The sequence below is a fragment of the Macadamia integrifolia genome, unplaced genomic scaffold (assembly GCF_013358625.1).
Source record: "Macadamia integrifolia cultivar HAES 741 unplaced genomic scaffold, SCU_Mint_v3 scaffold1167, whole genome shotgun sequence".
In the NCBI taxonomy this organism is placed as follows: Eukaryota; Viridiplantae; Streptophyta; class Magnoliopsida; order Proteales; family Proteaceae; genus Macadamia; species Macadamia integrifolia.
The window spans coordinates 81,790-101,338 of NW_024868107.1; the positions used below are offsets into that span (position 1 = coordinate 81,790).

The 19,549-nt window shown below is 41.1% G+C and overlaps 1 protein-coding gene across 9 annotated transcripts in view; it reads left to right on the forward strand.

Moving 5' to 3' along the window:
• Positions 1-19,549, forward strand: part of LOC122062981 (F-box protein SKIP16) — an 81,104-nt gene that overhangs the window by 51,505 nt on the left and 10,050 nt on the right. For 4 of the 9 annotated variants that reach the window (XM_042626645.1, XM_042626647.1, XM_042626646.1 and 1 more), the window contains exons 3-4: positions 7,420-7,638; positions 14,936-14,971. The exons of 2 other annotated variants lie outside the window; for them this stretch is intronic. In XM_042626645.1, coding sequence (XP_042482579.1) covers positions 7,420-7,638; positions 14,936-14,971 — 255 coding nt within the window. The remainder of the gene's footprint in view (positions 1-7,419; positions 7,639-14,935; positions 14,972-19,549) is intronic. 3 more of the 9 variants (XM_042626650.1, XM_042626649.1, XM_042626648.1) reach the window with 1 other exon arrangement.

Consider the following 19,549-nt stretch of genomic DNA (forward strand, 5'->3'; position numbering starts at 1 on the left):
CCACAGACCAAGGAACTCCTAACAACTCAAGGTACCTATCTACAAGGGCAAACAAGTCATTTCACCCCCTATAGGGACTAGGGTTTCACTACATCCACCCTATAAAGGGAAAAAGAGGTAACTCTCACTCTCTCTCCACTGCTCCAATAAACTATTTTGTTGACTGAAACTGACGGAGGCATCAGAACCTCTTGGCAGGAGCACCCCTCCGGCCCCTGTTTTGTAGGTTTCTCTCTCGGTGCCGACCGTCAGAATTCTGCATCAACACCTGACACTAAAAACTTTCAAATCAATTCATCATTCAACTCTGTCTACTAAATTGGGTTACATGCCTTTATATAATAAATCGAAATTAAAGCTTGCCTAATCAAAATTAAAAACTGAAATAGCAACTTCTAATTACTTCCTAAATTCTAACTAGTAAAATTAGAAACAAAATAAAACTTAAAGTGATAATTCCTTAATTGACTATCAATTACCCAAATTAAAAGATTGCAAATAATTTCCAAACAAAATAAAATCCTAAAGATCCTAAGGAATCCAAAAATCCAATTGGACGGGGTTCATCTCGGTTGAGATTGCCCGAAGGGTCAACCCAGTTCAACAGCATCAATTCTGCATCAACTCCCCCGATGTTGAGAAAAACTCGTACCCGAGTTTTAAAGAATGATAATAATAAAAACTCACGACCGGGTGTGAATTGCTCGTCTTCTGCATCGCGAACAAAATCCATGATGTGAAGCTTTGGAGGTGCATTCAAGTTTGGAAAATCATGGGGAAAAACGAATTCATGATGCGGAACAAGTGGCACTGCATTGATGTCCATTGCTTGATCCACAATTTTCTCACTTTCTGTTGTCATCACTTGGTCCACAATAGGACGGTCTTCCACTTGTGTTGATGCTTCTGGTTCATCTTGTGGTTGTACTAGGTTATCACTTTCTTTGGCTCGACCAGTCCATGAAGATCAAATTTTCGACGCATGTGGTAAGCCTGGAGGGTACACACATTGTCGTCACGATCAAGAATACCGTCCCGTTCCAACCAGCCTTGACCTAATTTAATGATGCTTTGAGGAGAGTCAAACACTTCACAAAAAGCACCATTATAAGAAGTAGGAACAGAAAATTCAACAAATACATTGTCCTCCGACTAAAAAAAAATTTGACTGGTCTCTGACAACATATCCACCACAGATCTAGAGACAAAATTGTCATCTAGTCGCTCATCAATTAACAATTTAGCAGGCTTTCCATTGGGCAAACGAACTCTGAACTTGAACACAAAAGATTCCATGACCAAATTTGTACTCAGTTCACTTGATGCGGATCCGGAATTCCAAAGACTGAAATCGGATCGCTTATGGGCCCACAATTAACAACTAAAACAATTTTCAAAGAAGTAGGGGCATTCTTGTGAATTCAGGCACAACTCTAGAACTTAGAAGAGATGAAAATAGATACTAGGGTCAAACTAGAATATAAAAGCAGAAGAGGAGGGGTATTCTGGAATTTCAAAAGATGAGGGAAAATAATAGAACACAAGTTTAGGAATTAGGGGTTTAAATGTAATATCAAGAATTATGTCTAATTAAAACACAAGTAATACTTATCTTCTTCCTCCCGATGGAACTCCAAGGCAGTAGAACAAGAAGGATTTGGACAGTAAATCTCGACTTCTAGAGCTGGTTTCGACCTCAAGCTTCAGGTACTGAATCGCACCAGCAGGGGACTATAGACCTAGCTTTGATAAACTTCAAAAGTTCCCAAATCAGAACTGTTATGAACCTGCAACTGATGCTGGCAGTAATCCTCAGTTCAGACCTGAGGCTGGACTTCGATCTTAGGTTAGAAGAAGGCTTTGGAGCTGGGACTTTGGGGGTTTTTGATGCCCAGGAGAGACCTGCCTTTGCTCAAAATTTCAGTCCAAACAGATCATGCATACCCAATAAATCTGGTGAGGATGAGTTCAGACTTTTTCTCTTCTGGAAGAGACTTATATGCGAAAATCCTCTCAACTTTGGTAAGCCAGTCAAGAAATTCCTCAGGTCCCTTTTCCCCACTAAACTCTGGAACCTCAACTTTGATGCCATAATCTCTATCAGAAAATTTCTAGGTAACATCTTGGGTTTAACAGGATCACGTTGCACTCGGTGAGGTGTATCTTCAATCCGTAGGGCATTAAACTGAGGAACTGGTGTAGATGGTCCTTCATCGACTTGTGTTTCAGAATTTTGCATAAAGGTAAGAATCTTAGTGAGGGAACCTTGAGTCTCATCCATGAACTTGTCATATTTTGCCTTTTTTTTCTCAACCTTGGCATTAGTTTCCTTTTGGTTCTCAAGTATCTCACGATACAACTTGTGCAACTCAACATTGGTGATGTAACCTATCATGGTTAGAGAGGGCAAGAAATTTGCTCTAATACCACTTGATGGAGGGCAGGTAGGGATAGGGAAAAAATCCTTGAGTGAACTCAGAGTTGCAGGGGAGAAGAGAATAGTACAAAAGGGGGGGGGAAGGGATCAAACACCTTGCACCATACCCGGCACTAAAAACTTTCAAATCAATTCATCATTCAACTCTGTCTACTAAATTAGGTTACATGCCTTTATATAATAAATCAAAATTAAAACTTGCCCAATCAAAATCTAAAACTGAAATAGCAACTACTAATTACTTCCCAAATTCTAACTAATAAAATTAGAAACAAAATAAAACAAGTGGTAATTCCCTAATTGACTATCAATTACCCAAATTAAAAGATTGCAAATAATTCCCAAACAAAATAAAATCCTAAAGATCCTAAGGAATCCAAAAATCCAATCGGACCCGGTTCATCTTGGTTGAGATTGCCCGAAGGGTCAACCCGGTTCAACAGCATCAATTCTGCATCAACCTATCTTCACAAAGGGTGTGCAAATGTTGCCGGAGTTGGTCATCTCTTTGATGAAATGCCAGTCAACTTCACTGTGCTTTGTTCTATCATGCTACACTGGACTATGGGCGATGCTTATAGTTGCATTGTTATCACAGTAGTGATGCATAGGTCCTTCAGTGTCATTCCCCAACTTAAGAACCAGCCATTGCAACCGAATGAATTCGTAAACTCCATGAGCCATTGGCCTGTACTTTGCCTCTGCACTAGATCTAGCTGCAATAGGTTGTTTCTTGCTCCATATAACCAAATTACCGCCCACAAATGTGTAGTAACCTGAAGTAGATCGTCTGTCAAAGATGGATCCAGTCCAATCAGTATCAGAATAAATTTCTATCCTCGTGCGGTTGTTTTGGGCATATAAATTCCTTTTCCCAGATAGAACTTTAAGTATCTGAGGATGTGGCACACAATATCCAAGTGCCCACTCTTGGGAGCGTACATAAATTGGCTCACTGCTCCCACTGCATAAGTAATGTCTGGGCGAGTTAAAGACGTGTAGATCAGCTTCTCCACTAGCCTCTAGTATTTTCCTGCATCAACAAAAGAAGAACCACCGTCTTCCCCTAACTTGTGATCCCAATAGGATAACTTGCCGATTTACATCCCAACATCCTTGTTTCTTTTAACAGATTTAACACAAATTTCCTTTGTCATATATTGAGTCTCTTCTTAGACCTTGACACTTCAATTCCCAAGAAATATTTCAAGTGCCCTAGGTCTTTGATCTCAAATTCTTTGGCTAAGTAGGCTTTCAACTTATCTATTTCATTATTGTCATCTCCAATTACCTCGATATCATCAACATAAACAATCAAGGCTGTGATGGTACTGTTACCTCTTCGGGTAAATAATGTGTTGATCTGCATGACTTTGGGAATATCCGTTCTTCAGAATGGCCTACCTGAACCTTTCAAACCAAGCCTTTGGTGTTTGTTTAAGACCATATACTGCCTTCTTTAACAGACACTTTACCATCAGTTGCCGGAAACTTAAATCTAGGAGGGGGCTGCGTATGCACTTCCTCCTCTTAGTCACTATAAAGGAGGGCATCCTTCACATCCAACTGATATAAGGTCTAATATTTGCTTAGCGCCATAGATAAAAGAACACTTATAGAGTTATGTTTGACCTAGGGGTGTAAATTTGAGCATGACGGCTCGAACCTGCCCTAAATCGCCCTGAGCCCGAACAAGGCCTGGGCCAAGTTTTCTGACCCTGAGGGTGGGTTAGGGTTAGGGTTGAAAAACTGAAACCCTGGGTCAGGGTTGGGTCAGGCCTAGGTTGAGGCCTCAGCTCGGCCCAACCCGACCCTGACTTTAACACTCATTTATATACTGTGTTAGCAAGCTGTTGCTGCCAAAAACCCCGCTAGTCCAACCTACACAAACACAGACGACGGAGGCCCGGAACTTTGTCCGGGGTTAGTCCTCCGACGCTCAAGTCAGGGTCGGCCGCACAGTTCAATAAGGGAGTAATGGTGAGGGTGTCAGAGCTTACCTTCCCCTTTCTTCCGTGCCTTCTTATATAGCTCTTTGGCCTTAGGGTTTTTCCCCCTTCGGCCTTCTTAGAGTCCTACTCGAATACGTCCAACCTTCTGGAGGGAATATTCCCCTCATGCAGACGACGTGGTCCCGCATGATTCTGCGGGTGTGCCTCGGTGATTACGCGTGCTCGAGTGTGAGTGGTCTCTTGGAACCTTCGTCTGGCGGTGGACACGTGTCTCAGAGGCGACACGTGTCATGGCCCCCACCGAGGGGTTATTTTGGCTATATCACAAGCCCTAAACCTAAACCTTTTCATTCTTTCATTTTCTCCTTTAGCAGCATGGCCGCCACCCCTTCAACCCTTTCTCCTTCTCCCATCTTCTTCATCACAACTTGTGATGGTCTCACCAGATCTGACATGTATTGGAAACTCATGGTTTGCTTCCCGTCGCCGTACACAATCATTGGCTCCTTCCTTAGTGCCTTCTATCTGTAACAATAAGTAAAGAAATTTAGAGAGAGAAGAGAACCCATAAATTTAGAGAGAGAGGGGAAGAGAACCCACCTGAGCAACAAAATTACAGACGGCATAACCATCGTCGATGCACATACGGGGACCATTGTTAGATTTCTGTTTATTTGTTTGTTTGATTTTCATGAGTAGTAGCGACGATTATAGGAACATGAATTAGTTTCTTCGGTAAATTTGGTGAAAAGATCGGATTTTTATAGCCGTAATTACCAGTAATCGTTGATGACTTTGAGGAATATTGTGGGTTTCCAAATACGAGTTCAGATCATATAATTAATACACTATCTGAGCTCGTCGATGGGTTCTTTTAATGTTTTAGCCCATAGGAGTAAAGCAATTATGACCTGCAGAAGCCCTCGTCAGAACTCGATCTACCTAGGCTTGGCTTTATCAACTACATCCAGTAAAGATTCCAAGGAAGGTGATGGAGTCGGGGCTAATCAGGGTCATCCCAGACCGACCTTGAGGGCGGGTTAGGGTTGGATTTTCCAGGCCTCGAGTCAGGGTTGGGTAGGGTCCAGGCCCAATAATGGGGATGCCGGTTTGGGCTAGGGTTTTAAAAACCCAGCCCAACCCAGCCCTGTTTCACCACTAGTTTGACCACAGGAGCAAAGGTTTCCTGATAATCAATTTCATACACCTGACTGTAACCGTTGGCTACCAATTTGCCTTGTACCTCTCAATAGCACCATCTGATTAATATTTGATTGTATAAACCCATCTTCATCCAACTAGAATTCTCCCCTTGGGAAGATCAATCAGTTTCCAAGGGCAGTTCTTCTCAAGTGTCATCATTTCCTCAGACTTGGCTTGCTTCCACTTTGGGTCTGTTATAGCCTCAGTAACAGTTTTAGGAATGGAAGCAGAAGAAAGAGCAGCTGTAAAGGCAACACTTGTTGTAGAGAGAGCATCATAGGAAACAAACTGGGCTATAGGATTAGTGCAAGCTCTCTTACCCTTTCCAACTGCAATAGGGAGGTCTAACTCAGAAGGAGGAGAAGAGATGTTACCTGACTGAAGAAGCTCAGGATGTGGATCCAAAGAAGACTCTTGACATGTCTTCTTTGTCCTTCTTGTGTACACAAAAGGCTCCTTCTCTTTACAAGGACCACTAGTATCAACAACATACACAATATCAACATAATCCACCGACCGCTTTATGTTTCCCAATATTAAGAGAAAAGGTGTAAAAGGTGAGAGGAAGAAACGGAATGACATCAACAGCCTTTTCACTCTCATTTCCATTCTCCCCTGAAGAGGATGTTGATGTGAAGCAAAGACAAGCACAGGCTCAAGGAAGGTGACATCTTTGGAAAGAAGTCTCCTATGAGAAGAAGGGTGGTAACACTTGTAGCCTTTGGTAGTGGAAGAATACCCGAAGAAGAGGCATTTGAGAGCCTTGGGATCGAGTTTGGTGTGGGAAGATTTGTTAACATGCACATAACAAACACAACCAAACACCCTGGGAGGAAGAGAAAAAGCAGAAGTCTGAGAGGAAAAGAAAGCAAAAGGGTTTTGGGACCCAAGGATTTTGGTAGGGATACGATTGATGAGAAAAGCGGCAGTACGAACAGCTTCAGACCAAAAAGGTTTAGGAACATGCATACCAAACAGAAGGCCTTCTACCGAATTCTAACAAATGATGATTTTTTCTCTCAGCTTCCCCATGCTGTTGGGGTGTATCAACACAGGAAAGATGATGGATATTCCCATTGTCAGTAAGAAAGTCCTGTAGACCACCATACATGTACTCCCCTTTTATCAGACCGGATATTCTTACTTTTTTGCATTCTACTCATTCAGCCCTTCTACAGCTTGGATTTGAGTAATTGGAGGTTGACGTTAGTTTCCTTTCCTCAATAGAGCTAGTGTACAGCAACATTCAGCGTACAATAGCAAACATGAGTCCAAAACACAAGTACTATTTTGTGTTTTTTTTTTTTACTAATTCATGTAATAGGTGTAAAATGGTAAAAATAGGCATAAAGAAAAAAGGTCAAAAGACCATTTTCTGGGCCTTGGAACCTAGGATTCAATTGTCCCAGAAAAATCCCAGGTTTTGACCGAAACATGAGAAGTTTTGGTTTTGTCAAGGTTGAAACCAGCCTCAAAACTGAAATCTAGAACCTTTCTTCCAAGTATAATGCACTCGATGCACAATTCCCACTTTAAGGGGGTAACATGGGAGATACGTAGTACTATCCTATATTTGTCATTTACTTCAAGGGGGTAACATTCTTTTTAGCTTCCATGAAATAAGCAATTAACTCTCCAAACAGGAAGGGTAAGCGATTGCAGTTTTTCATTTTTTGACACAAATGATGGGTCCAAATTCTTTTGATCTCTGCCTGATTGTGATTGTCATTCCCAAATGATGTTTCATTGTTGCTGCTATTGTGGCTAATTTTCGTACTGTTATTAATATAACCATTGTCTGCTGACTGACAAATGATTTGTTTTTAGACTCGGGCTTCTTCCTTGTTAATTCCAGAATTATGTGATCCACAAAAAGAGTCTGAAAAGTACTGGTTTTCTTACTCTATCCGCATGCGGCTCCTGCCTGAGGGATGCATTATAAATGGGACATCTTTTGGCTCATGTCAACTCTACTGGCGGCGTTGGATCATCCGAGCCAATGACACTGTTATATCTGATGTTAATGATGAAGCTGTAATAGGAAAGGTACAGTTTGACCAATTCTGGTCTTACCTATAGGAATTATTTAATCATTCTTTTGAGTAAAGACATAGATCTGGTTGCTATCAATGATCAGATTTTGTTATTTTCCTTTTGATGCATCATTGGTTCTCATATGGCTTGAGAAGGGCACAGTTTTGTTCCTCATAATATCCATTTTCCTCCTGAAAATTCTTAAAAAGGTCCCAGTTGTTTCTAGTCATTTCCTTTCATTCAAGCACTAATAATCACAGGATTTGATAAAAATTGTGATCATCCAATAAAATCAGAACAAATACAAACCTGAATGGCCGTTTCGGTGGCCAAACGACCATAAAATATATAGGTCTTCACTTTGCAGAAAAAAAAAGTGACACAATGGTGTTATAAAGTTGCACCATTGTTTGGCAGTAAATGTCGAACTGAACTGTATACATTATGTAGTATTGCCTATGCTACATATTGTTTTAGTACTATAAGACAGAGTATGCTAGTAAAACAGGTAAATAATGCATCCATGCCATTAAGAAGCATATTATTGGTTAATTAGTTGCGACTTACGACATAGTGCTACAGAATAAAGTATGTAGTACAAACTACAAAGCAGATTCACAGACACCCAAGTCTGCCAATTCCCAAACAAATAAACAGTACAACACTGAGCAGTATGACTGTCTACTGAAATGAACTATGATATTTTGGATCAAGTCCACTCTGATTGCAAAATAAGTGCATTCCATGTCATTGTGTGCGTGAAGCAATGAATGTAGTCCTCAACAGCTGCCATATAAACTGACTCATCTACGTACTGAAGGTAACCTATCCTAGGGTATAGGTCACCGCAATATGAAGAACCTGCCGCTGAGCCTTACGGCTGAGCTAGGTAGGACAAGAAAAGCTGTCCCCAAAGGACGATCCAGTCATAGTTCTAAATCTCAGTCGAAATATTTTCCCAGTTTCAAGTAGTGTTGAAAGGAAACCATGGGACGAATTGAAAATGTTTGTTAGATAAGGATTAGTGTGCCCCTTCTCCCCTTGTTGTCACTAAATCCTACCATCGTCGTCCCCCTGGCCCTTGGAAATCTGGTTCGGTTAGCTGCTGCTTTGCTTGCTCTGCCCAAATGGAGCCTTTGTTGCACCCCTCTACTAGTTCTCAATGAATCAAGGCCTTTTTTGGAATTCCAGGGGCCTCAATTCCCCTTCCAAGCATGCCTCTGTCCGCTCTCTCCTTAAGCTTCATCACCCCAATTTTTGCTACCTATTAGAAACTCGAGTAAAGGAGCCAAATGCTGCCCGCATTGCCTCTTATATTGCCCCTTCCTGGTCATTCTTATCTAATTATAGCCATCACATTAATGGGCGAATTTGGTTCCTTTGGGATCCCCAAATGCTAAATGTCTCTCTCCTTTCCTCCACTTCCCAATCCCTCCACCTCAAGGTTTCCAACACCCTTGGAAATTCCACTATTCTGCTCACAGTCATCTATGCATCCAATTGTTCCCTGGATAGGGAAAACCTTTGGGCTGATCTCCGTCTCCTTGGAAATCAGGTTGGGTCCCTTCCTTGGGCTATAGGAGGTGACTTTAATGTTGTCCGTTTTGGGCATGAAAAGCAAGGCAGTGAACTGATCGATGCTATCTCAGTTGGGGACTTCAATGATTGCATTGAAGATGTTGGAGTACAAGATTTGAGATGGTCTGGGCTGAAATACACTTGGCATAACAAGCACAGTGGGGATTCAAGAATTTCATGCAAGTTGGATCGCCTTCTTGTCAATGAAGCATGGATTTCTTATTTCCCTTCTTCACATGCCTCCTTTGAGGATCTAGGTCTCTGATCACTGTCCTATTTCTCTCCTTATTCAGCCATATGTTTCCTTTGGGTCCAAGCCCTTTAAATATTTTGATTTGTGGTCCTCCCACCCCACCTTCCTTGAAACTGTTAAGGAAGCTTGGGACAAGCCTGTGCATGCTTTCTCGTGCCCCCTTATTGCACTTTTTAGGAAGCTGAAGAATGTTAAATGTGCCCTCAAAGTGTGGAACACAGAAGTCTTTGGAAACATCACTTCTCAGGTCTGGGATTGTAAGAACAGGCTGGCTTCCATTCATTTCAGGTTGCAGTCTGATCGTTTGAATAGTTCTTTAGCTGAAGAGGAAAAGGTTGTGTCTCAGGACTTAGCTTCTCTTATTGCTCAAGAAGAGAGCTTCCTTAGGCAAAAATTATCGTTCAAGAAGAGAGCTTCCTTCGGCAAAAATCCAGAATCAAGTGGCTCAAACTTGGTGACAGCAATTCGGCTTATTTTCACCGATCGATGAAGGTTAGATCAAATCTGAACTCCATCCCTAAGCTCATTATCTTCTATTGGGCAGCCTATTGTGAGTGTTGAGGGCATCAAATCTGAGGCTGCAAATTACTACAAGGTGTTATTTAACGCTCCTTCCACTATGTTGGGATCAATGACTGATGGTCTCCTCAACAAGTTCATCCCTGAACATCACCTCAGCTATCTTTATAGAATCCCTTCTGATGATGAAATTACTAATGCTGTGATCTCTCAGAAATCCAACAAGGCTCCGGGTCCAGATGGCTTTAGCATGGGGTTTTTCCTGGCCACTTGGGATATTATAAAAAATGATTTGATAAAGGCCATCAGGAGTTTCTTCTTCAACCCTTGCCAAATTAGAGGGATTAATCATACTTTCCTTTGTTTAATCCTAAAGAAGGAAGGAGCTGATTCTATGTTAGACTTCAGGCCCATAGCTATTTGCAATTTGTTGTACAAATTTGTTGCGAAGATCCTTGCCACTAGGCTCAAGTCTGTGGTGGAATTCCTGGTTAGCGATAATCATTTGGCTTTCATCCTGGGCAGAAGTATCTCGGACAATATCCTTCTTTGCAATGAGATTGTTAGAGGTTTTGATAGAAAATCTCATTCTCCTGTGGCTCCCATGAAGATAGACATCCATAAAGCCTTTGATTCCCTAAAATGGACTATATTTCTAATGTTATGCTGAAGATGGTTTTCCCTCAAGTGTTAGTTCACTGGATCAGATGTTGCATCTCTACCCCCAGCTTCTCAGTCCTTGTGAATGGCAACCCTGCGGGTTACTTTTCTTCTTCAGTTGAGATCAGACAATGATGCCCTCTATCCTCCTATTTATTCACTTTGGTCCTTAAAGTCCTCTCCCGCAAAATTCAGATTTGCACAGATCAGCAGCGCATCTCCCCCATCCCAAAATGCAGAGCCATCAAGTTATCCCATCTTGCATATGCGGATGATCTTATGATATTCTCCAAAACCAGCTCGGATTCCTTGGAGAGCATTATGGAATGTCTTCATTTCTTTGAGAGCCTCTCTGGTCTTCGATCAACCAGTAAAAATCTCTCCTTTTCTTAGTCGGGGTGTCTGATGGTGTCAAGAACACCCTCACTGCCATAGCCTTATTCTCCTTAGGCCTTCTTCCTGTGAAATACCTGGGATTGCCTTTGATCCCCTCAAGGTTTACAGCTCACCACTGCACTCCCATGCTTGATCTCATTAGAAAGAAGCTTCAGCTTTGGAAAGGAAAGCTTCTCTCCTATTTGGGTAGGCCTCATTAAGCATGTCCTCCATGCTTCCCACATTTACTGGTCTGGCATCTACGGGCTTCCTCAATCCACAATCAAGCTCCTGGAATCTCTTGTGTCTGCCTTTTTATGGAAAGGAGCTGAGTCTTCAAGATTTCTTCGCCCCATTAGCTAGGCCAAGATCTGTTTGCCCAAGTCTGAGGGTAGTCTAAGATTATGGCGTATAAAAGATGTCAACTCAGCTGGAATTATTAAGCTAATTTGGAGGATTGCTTCAAAGAGGAAAGGTATTTGGGTTGATTGGATTTATTCGGGCCGCCTTTGTTCGCACTCCATCTGGACAACCCCTGTTATGTCTGATGCCTCATGGTTCTGGCGCAAAATCTTATTGGCTCGGTCCTTGGTATCCGGGGCTATCTCCTCCAAGATTGGTGATGGATCCTCCACCTTCCTTTGGCTTGACATTGGCAACTCCTGGGTGTTCTCCTTCATCAGGTCCCTGCTAGATCCATTTATAGTGCAGGCCTATCGAAAGACTCAAAGATCTTTGATATCATCAGCGATGGTAGTTGGACCCCCCCAACCCTCTCCCCCCTAGCTCTTGCCCACATTTGGGACAACCTCCCCACTACTAGCCCCTATGGTGGGATCGACTATCTTATGGCTTTATAATTCTTCGGATGTTTTCAGCTCAAAAGCAGCCTGGGACTTCATCAAACCAACATGAATTATTTTGCCTTGGCACAAGATCGTATGGTTTAGATATCACATCCCTCGGCAAACCTTCACTACTTGGAGGGCCCTCTCCAATTGCCTCCCGACTCAATCCTTCCTTATTCATCTTCAGATGCCGGTCTCCCCAATCTGCACCCTTTGTTGGAATGGAACTGAAGACTCAGATCACCTATTCTTTGATTACCCCATCTCAATTGCCATTTAGAAAGGTGTCTTAAAGAAATGTTGGCCTGTTCGGCGTAGAATCCTTCCCATCCAGCAGGAATGGATCTGGGTTGATATGACTTTTGGAGGATCTTCCTCTATCTACGATGTGGTGGGAAAGCTTGCTTTCAATGCCTCCATTAACCACATTTGGATGGAGAGGAATATTAGGAAATGGACCTCTAACTCTCGGCCGTTGCAAAAGATTTGGGATTCCATCTTCTTTGAAATCAAAGGAAACCTCTCCTCTATCTCTTCTACTTGTGTTGACTCCCCAAGGAATAGGCATATTGTTGTCACCTGCAGACTCGCTCTTACCTATCTTCGAGCCACCCCTTGAGGGTGTGCTGGTTTTGTGTTTTTTCTCCTTTTTTTTTCCCTTTGGGGCTGTATTCTTTTTCCTTGGTAATGAATTTATTTATTCATCCAAAGAAAAGGGATTAGTATGCCGCAGGGGCATATTGGGGCTTTCCCCCCTCCACCGACCCTAATTAGAGTCGGGTGGCTGGATGGGAGGTATACTTGTAAATACTTTACATTTTCTGCTTTCTACTCCTATCATGACTTTTTCATGATTTTATATTATAAAAATAAGGGACTTGTGTGATCAGTTAAAGATACCCAAGCATGCTCCCATTCTTCCTGTTAACATGGTATTAGAGCCTAATTTTTTATCTAGGTTTTCAATTTCCAGCCCCTTCTTCAAGAATCGCAGACCTTCACCTTCTCTTCCATTACTTTTGTTAGCCTCCATCTTGTCCTACCTTTGTCCCATTCATAGGGCAGCACTAATGAGGTGATTCATATGAATCTAGTAGCTGTCCTGGACCCTTCCTCATGAACTAAAACACTAAAAACCCTTGCAAGAAAATTTAGGTTATTCACCCTCTATGATTTTTTATTCTTTTATTTTATGGAGTGTGGTATCTTCCATGTTAAGGAACACATTTCTACCTCTTGAAGATCAAGTACAGCTAATTGGAAGGACTCATTATTATCCACAAGATCAAGATCTACACAAATCGATTTTGTGCAAAAAAAAAGGTTTTTCCTCTAAAACCCTGACAAAATCGATTTTTATAACTCCCATAGAATTTTGCTAAATTTTTTGAGATCATCATCACCATTACAGAGGAGATCGACTAGACTTGTGGTCCCATCTGCCAAGTCTCTGTATCAATTCTCTCCTCTCTTCTTTGATAATTAAGGTTTTCTCCTAAAACCCTAATTTGCTTATCTCAACATTTCTTCATCAATCCTAATATTATTTGTGGTACCTCACTATCCTTACTCTGGGCAATTTGATCCAAGTATAGACACTTTCTGACAGTTGATTTTGAAGATATGGTATTTCTCTCTCATTGTCAATTTTTTACGAGTTCAATCATGTTTGAAGTAACTACTGTGATCCCTAGGTCTGATGGACAGTCGTAATGACTACATGCCTTTTGGGACTAGTTCTGTGAAATTAGAGGGAACTAATTACCTCGTTTGGTCTAGATCTACATATCTTACCTACTGGTAGAGGTCTCACTGGGCACATTACCGGAAAACTGAAGAAACCCTCTGATGAGGGTACCCTCAGGATAAATGGGTCACTAATGACTCCTTGGTAATGTCTTGATTGGTTCCATTCATCAATCTATTTCTCGAGGATTTTTACTATTAGATACTGCTTCTCAAATTTGGGCTGCTGCTAAGGAAACTTATGGGCAACTAGGGAATGATGCCCAGGTATTTGATCTTGGCAAGAAGGTTCATACCACTACCCAGTAGGAACTCTTTGTGTCCAAATATTATGTAGAACTTCGAACTCTATGGTTTGAACTGGATCACTTTGTTATCATCCCAAAAATGTTGAAGACAATACTGCTTACTTCAAAAGAAGAAATTAGAGCTTTAATATCATCCACAATGTGTCCAATGCTAGGCTCGGGTTTTGTTGGAGCACAACTTCCACACTGGATTGTCTGCACCAAATATGTGGATAAAATTAAGGTGTATGATTCCTTGGCAGTTTGAATGCCGAGTATGATTAGATTCGTGTTTAGATACTTAGCCAATCTCCCTTCCCTACTCTGGAACAGTCCTTTGCTATGGTTTATACGGATGAATGTCATCGTAACTCTATGCTACATACAACTACTATTGAAAAATCAGCCCTACCAACTAGATCCATTACTACCTTTGAGGGAGCAAATCGAACTGGTGATACTACCAAGGAGATTGTTAATGTGAACACTGCCACAAACCATACCATACCAAGGCCAACTGTTGGAAGCTCATGGAAAACCTGTTGATTTTGAGGCAAAACGTGCTCGTTGTCAATCCAAAACTAAAGCCCATCAGGTTGAGATTGTGGACACTCCAATTGCAACTGATATATGACTCTCTCAAGAGGAACTCTAGGCTTTTAGACATATGCTTCAGGTTTTCAATTCTTCAACTCCTGCCAATTCCGTCCTTTCAGGTTTCAATTTTGCTCACCCAGGTATTTTATTTGGTGGTCATTGTGCATCAGTCGTCTCCACTCCCTGAATTATTGCCTCCGGTGCCACTGATCACATGACTGGTTCCTCTAGTTTATTTCACCAGTACTCACCCACCTTAGGCAGAGATAAAGTTAGGGTAGCATATGACACCCTATCATGTCTCTGGAAAGGGTTCTATTAAGTGTTCTTTTATAACACTGTCTTCAGTCTTACATATCCCTAATTTTACTACTAATTTTCTATCCATTGTAGTCTTACTAAGGACCTAAACTGTAAGGTAACCTTTTTTCCTTTGCATTTTTCAGGATCTGGTAACGGGGAAGATGATTGGATGTGGTAAGGTGCGGGGTGGTCTTTATTTGCTTGATGATGGTTGTCTCCCTACAACTGTAGCATCAACAACTCCTCATTAGCTACACTCTACTTCTTCTTAATTGAATCAATGGCATTGTCGTTTGGGACACCCACCAATTTGGACCTTATCTTTTTTATTTCCGTATTTAATTAAATCATGTACTAGGGATGAACTCTTTTTTGTGAGACCTGTGCTCTGGCTAAACAGACTCATTCTAGTTATTTACCTTTAAATAAAAGCTCTTTTATTTTTCATTTGGCTCACTCTGATGTATGGGGTCCATCTCGTTGGACATCTAATTCTGGAAAAAGGTGATTCGTGCCCTGTATTGAGTGTCACTCTAGAACTACTTGGATTTACATAATGCAACACAAAAGTGAATTGTTCGGTTGTTTTTAGCGGTTCCATAAAATAATTCTGACTCAGTTCAATGCAATTCTGGAAATTCTACGTGGTGATAATGGAAAAGAGTACATGGAGGGTCAGTTTCAAAAATACCTAGTTGATTATAGGATTCTTCATCAGGCAAGTTGTGTTGACACTCCTGCTCAGAATTGGGTGGCTGAACGCAAGAATAGGCACTTGCTGGATATTGCTCAAGTCATGATGTTTGCTAGAGAGGTTTCATCTCAGTGTTAGAGTGGTGCTGTCCTCACAGCATCCTACCTAATCAATCATATGCCGACTCGTGTCCCCAACTCTTGAACTCCCATTGAGGTTCAACTTCAAGGGAATACATCCTTCTTCGTTCTTCCAAAGACTTTTGGGTGTGCTTGTTATTGCTAGGAATCATCATTCATCATGAAAATTGGAACCTCGAAGTACTAAGTGTATCTTTTTTGGTTACTCTCCTACATAAAAAGGATACAAGTGTTACCATCCTCCTACCCGGTGTACAATAGTAACAATGGATGTTGTGTTTCATAAATCTGTTGGTTACTACTGATCGTCACCTCTTTAAGGGTAGTCTGGAGTTACTAGTGAAGAAGAGATTACTCTGAATCTACTTGTTCCACCAGTATACCCATCATCTTCACCTCAAGATCCTCATGCTCCACAAGATAGTGAGGGGGTAGAACCTATTGTTCCAACTTAGGGGGAGATTACATCAGTTCAGAAAACCATTAGTGAATTCCAAAGACAAATGATGATTCCACTCTTTAAGTTTATAGTATGGGACATGCTAGAAATAAGCAACTTCAAACCATCACCTCTACAACACCACCTTTACACATCCCTTCGCTAGCCTGGATCCAGAACCGATTGAGCCTCATTTTCAGGTTTAATGTCTCCTTTTGACCAACCTATTGCCCTCAGAAAAGGCACTAGGATCTGTACACAACACCCTATATCTCATGTTGTTTCATATGATTACCTTTCTCCCTCCTATCGTGATTTTGTGTCTTCTTTTTCATCTACTTGTGTCCCTGAGATTGGTAGGAAGCTCTTGTAGAAAAGAAAAAAAGAAAATGGAAGGCCGCAATGGAGGAAGAAATGGATGCTTTAAAAAGGAATGCTGCATGGGAACTTGTGGTTCTTTCATTTGGGAAGAGACCTGTTGGCTGTAAGTGGGTGTTTATGGTAAAACAGAAGATCGATGGTTCTATTGAAAGATATAAGGCCAGGCTTGTGGCTAAAGGGTCCACTCAGACTTATGGAATCGACTATTAGGAGACATTTGCAGTAGTTTCCAAGTTGACCTCTGTGCGAGTGTTATTCTTATGTGTTGTGAACCTAGGATGGGAACTCCAACAACTTGAAGTAAAGAATGCTTTCCTCCATAGAGAGCTCGATGAGGAAGTTTATATAGAAATTCCACTAGGTTTCTCTACCACAACGTTTCTCTAGCACAACAACTCAAGGCAAGGTTTTGTAAGTTGAAGAATGCTCTATGGTTTTAAGCAATCACCATGAGCTTGGTTTGGAAGATTTCACAAGGCTATGACATCTGTGGGTTATAAGCAGAGTAATGCTGACCACATATTATTCATAAAGAGGTCTAGTGAAAAAGTTAGTATACTCATTGTCTATGTGGATTATATCGTGGTAATAGAAAATAATAGCACTGAGATTGATCATCTTAAGGGTTTTCTAGCGAAGAATATGAGATAAAAGATCTTCGAAAGTTAAGGTATTTTCTTGGGATTGAAGTTGCCAGGTCCTCAAAAGGCATCTTTCTCTTTCAAAGGAAGTACATCCTTGATCTGCTGTCCGAGACAGGTTTTTAGGTTGTCATCCTTCTGATATTCCTATAGAAGCTAGTAGCCGTCTCAAGGAAAAGGAGGGGGAACCAGTTGACAAAGACCGCTGCAAACAGTTGATAGGAAAACCGATATATCTCTCACATACATTACTAACATTGTTGTGGCTGTGAGTTTGGTCAGTCAATTTATGCATGATTCATATTCCTCTTATATGGAAGCTGTTATGCGTATCTTACGATACTTGAAGTCAACTCTAGGAAAAGGGATCTTCTTATCTCCTCATAATCACCTCTAAGTTGAAGCTTATACAGATGCTGATTTGGCTGGTTCACCTGACAGAAAGTCTATCTCTGGTTATTGTACCTTTGTAGAAGGGAATCTTGTCACTTGGCGCAAGCAGAATGTGGTGGCTAGATCTAGTGCCGAAGCAGAATTTCGTGCCATGGCATAAGGGATTTGTGAGTTCCTATGGTTGCATACACTTTTGGATGATATGGTGTACCTGTTCGTCTTCCTATGATTCTTTACTGTGATAACAAGGATGTTATCAGTATTGCTTATAATCCAGTACAACATGACTGATCAAAACACGTGGAGATTGATAGACACATCAAAGACAAGTTGGATGCTGGTTTGATTTGTGTTCCTTTTGTGAAGTTTAGTGATCAACTAGCTGATATGTTCACTGAAGGGCTGGTTGGAAAACTATTTCATCCAAGTTTAGTTAAGTTGGGCATGTGTGACTATATACACCAACCTGAGGGAGAGTGTCAGAATAAGGATTAGTGTGATCTAAGGGCACATTGGGGCTTTCCCCCCTTCATCGACCCTAATTAGAGGGGCGGTTGAATGGGGTATACTTGTAAATATTTTATATTTTTTTGTTTTTTATTCCTATCATGACCCTATCATGATTTTATGTTATAAGGGACTTGTGTGATCAGTTAAAGATACACATTCTCCCATTTATCCCAACTAAATGGGGTTGGCTACATGGATCCATGAGAATATATATATAAAAAAAAGGTGACTTTGGTACATCTATGGTTTAAAGTACCTCCGATACCGATACGATACCCTCCAATACGTATCTTAAATTTAGCCAACCGATACGATATATGAAAATTATAAAATCCTTTCGTATCGATATATATCCTTCGATACATACCGATATGCATCAATACACATCGATACGATACGAATGCACCGATATGACTATGGAAAATATAAAATCGAGGTGAAATGTAAGTTTCGGTATGTATCAATACGTATCGGTATGTATCGATCAGTACGAATCGGTATGTATCGATCGGTACGTATCGGTGAGTATTGGTATGTACTGATACAGTACGCTACAGCCATATAATGGCCGAAATGGGTAATTTTTCGAAAAAACACGATTTTTTGAGGGGTTTTTGTTCCAAAGATGCTGTCAGTCCTATTTCTCTCTAACTAAAGTGGAAATCAAGGTTGGGAACAAGGATTTTACATTTATGGGACAACTACAAACCTTGAATTCTTAGTATGATACCCTCAATTTAGTGTTTATACATAATACATGTTATCAATAGCTTTTTTTAACAAATTCTTTATGCAAAAGTGTTTAAAAAAATGTTTCCTATCCATTTATGTGTGTATCTTTAGCGTATCTTAACGTATCTCTGATAAGATACGATTCCCTCTGATACGTATCTTAATTTTGGTCTACCGATACGACGACCGATACCGATACTTTAATCCTTGTGAATAACATCCCACTCACGAATCGACAACCCGGATCTTAGCCCTCCACGTAGCTCTGTTAGATGCCATACTTGGGTGAAGACTTAACTTTTGCATTTCTCTCCTTACTAACTCATCAATGGTTGTTTTTGGCCTCCCTCTAGCCCTTTTAGCTCCATCCATCTGCTTCTGGTCACTACTCCGTACTGGGGCATCCAAAGGCCTTCTTTGGACATGCCCTAACCAACGTAGCCGACACTCTCTGAGCTTATCCTGAATTGGGGCAATTCCTAAATCGGATCTAACCTGGTCATTTCTTATTCTATCTCTCAGGGTTTTACCGCACGTCTATCTCAACATTCTCATCTCAGCCACACTTAACTTATCTACGTTACGCTTCTTGACTGCCCAACATTCTGCACCATCTATCATAGCTGGTCTTATGACTGTTCTGTATAATTTTTCCTCAAGTCTTAGAGGAATCCGTCGATCACATAACACTCCAGATGCCTCTCCATTTCATCCATCCTACTTTAATTCTGTGTGAAACATCATCATCAATCTCACCTTCCTTGTTTAAGATAGAGCCCAGATATCTGAAGCAGTCACTTTACGGGATCTCTCTCCCCTCAATTTTC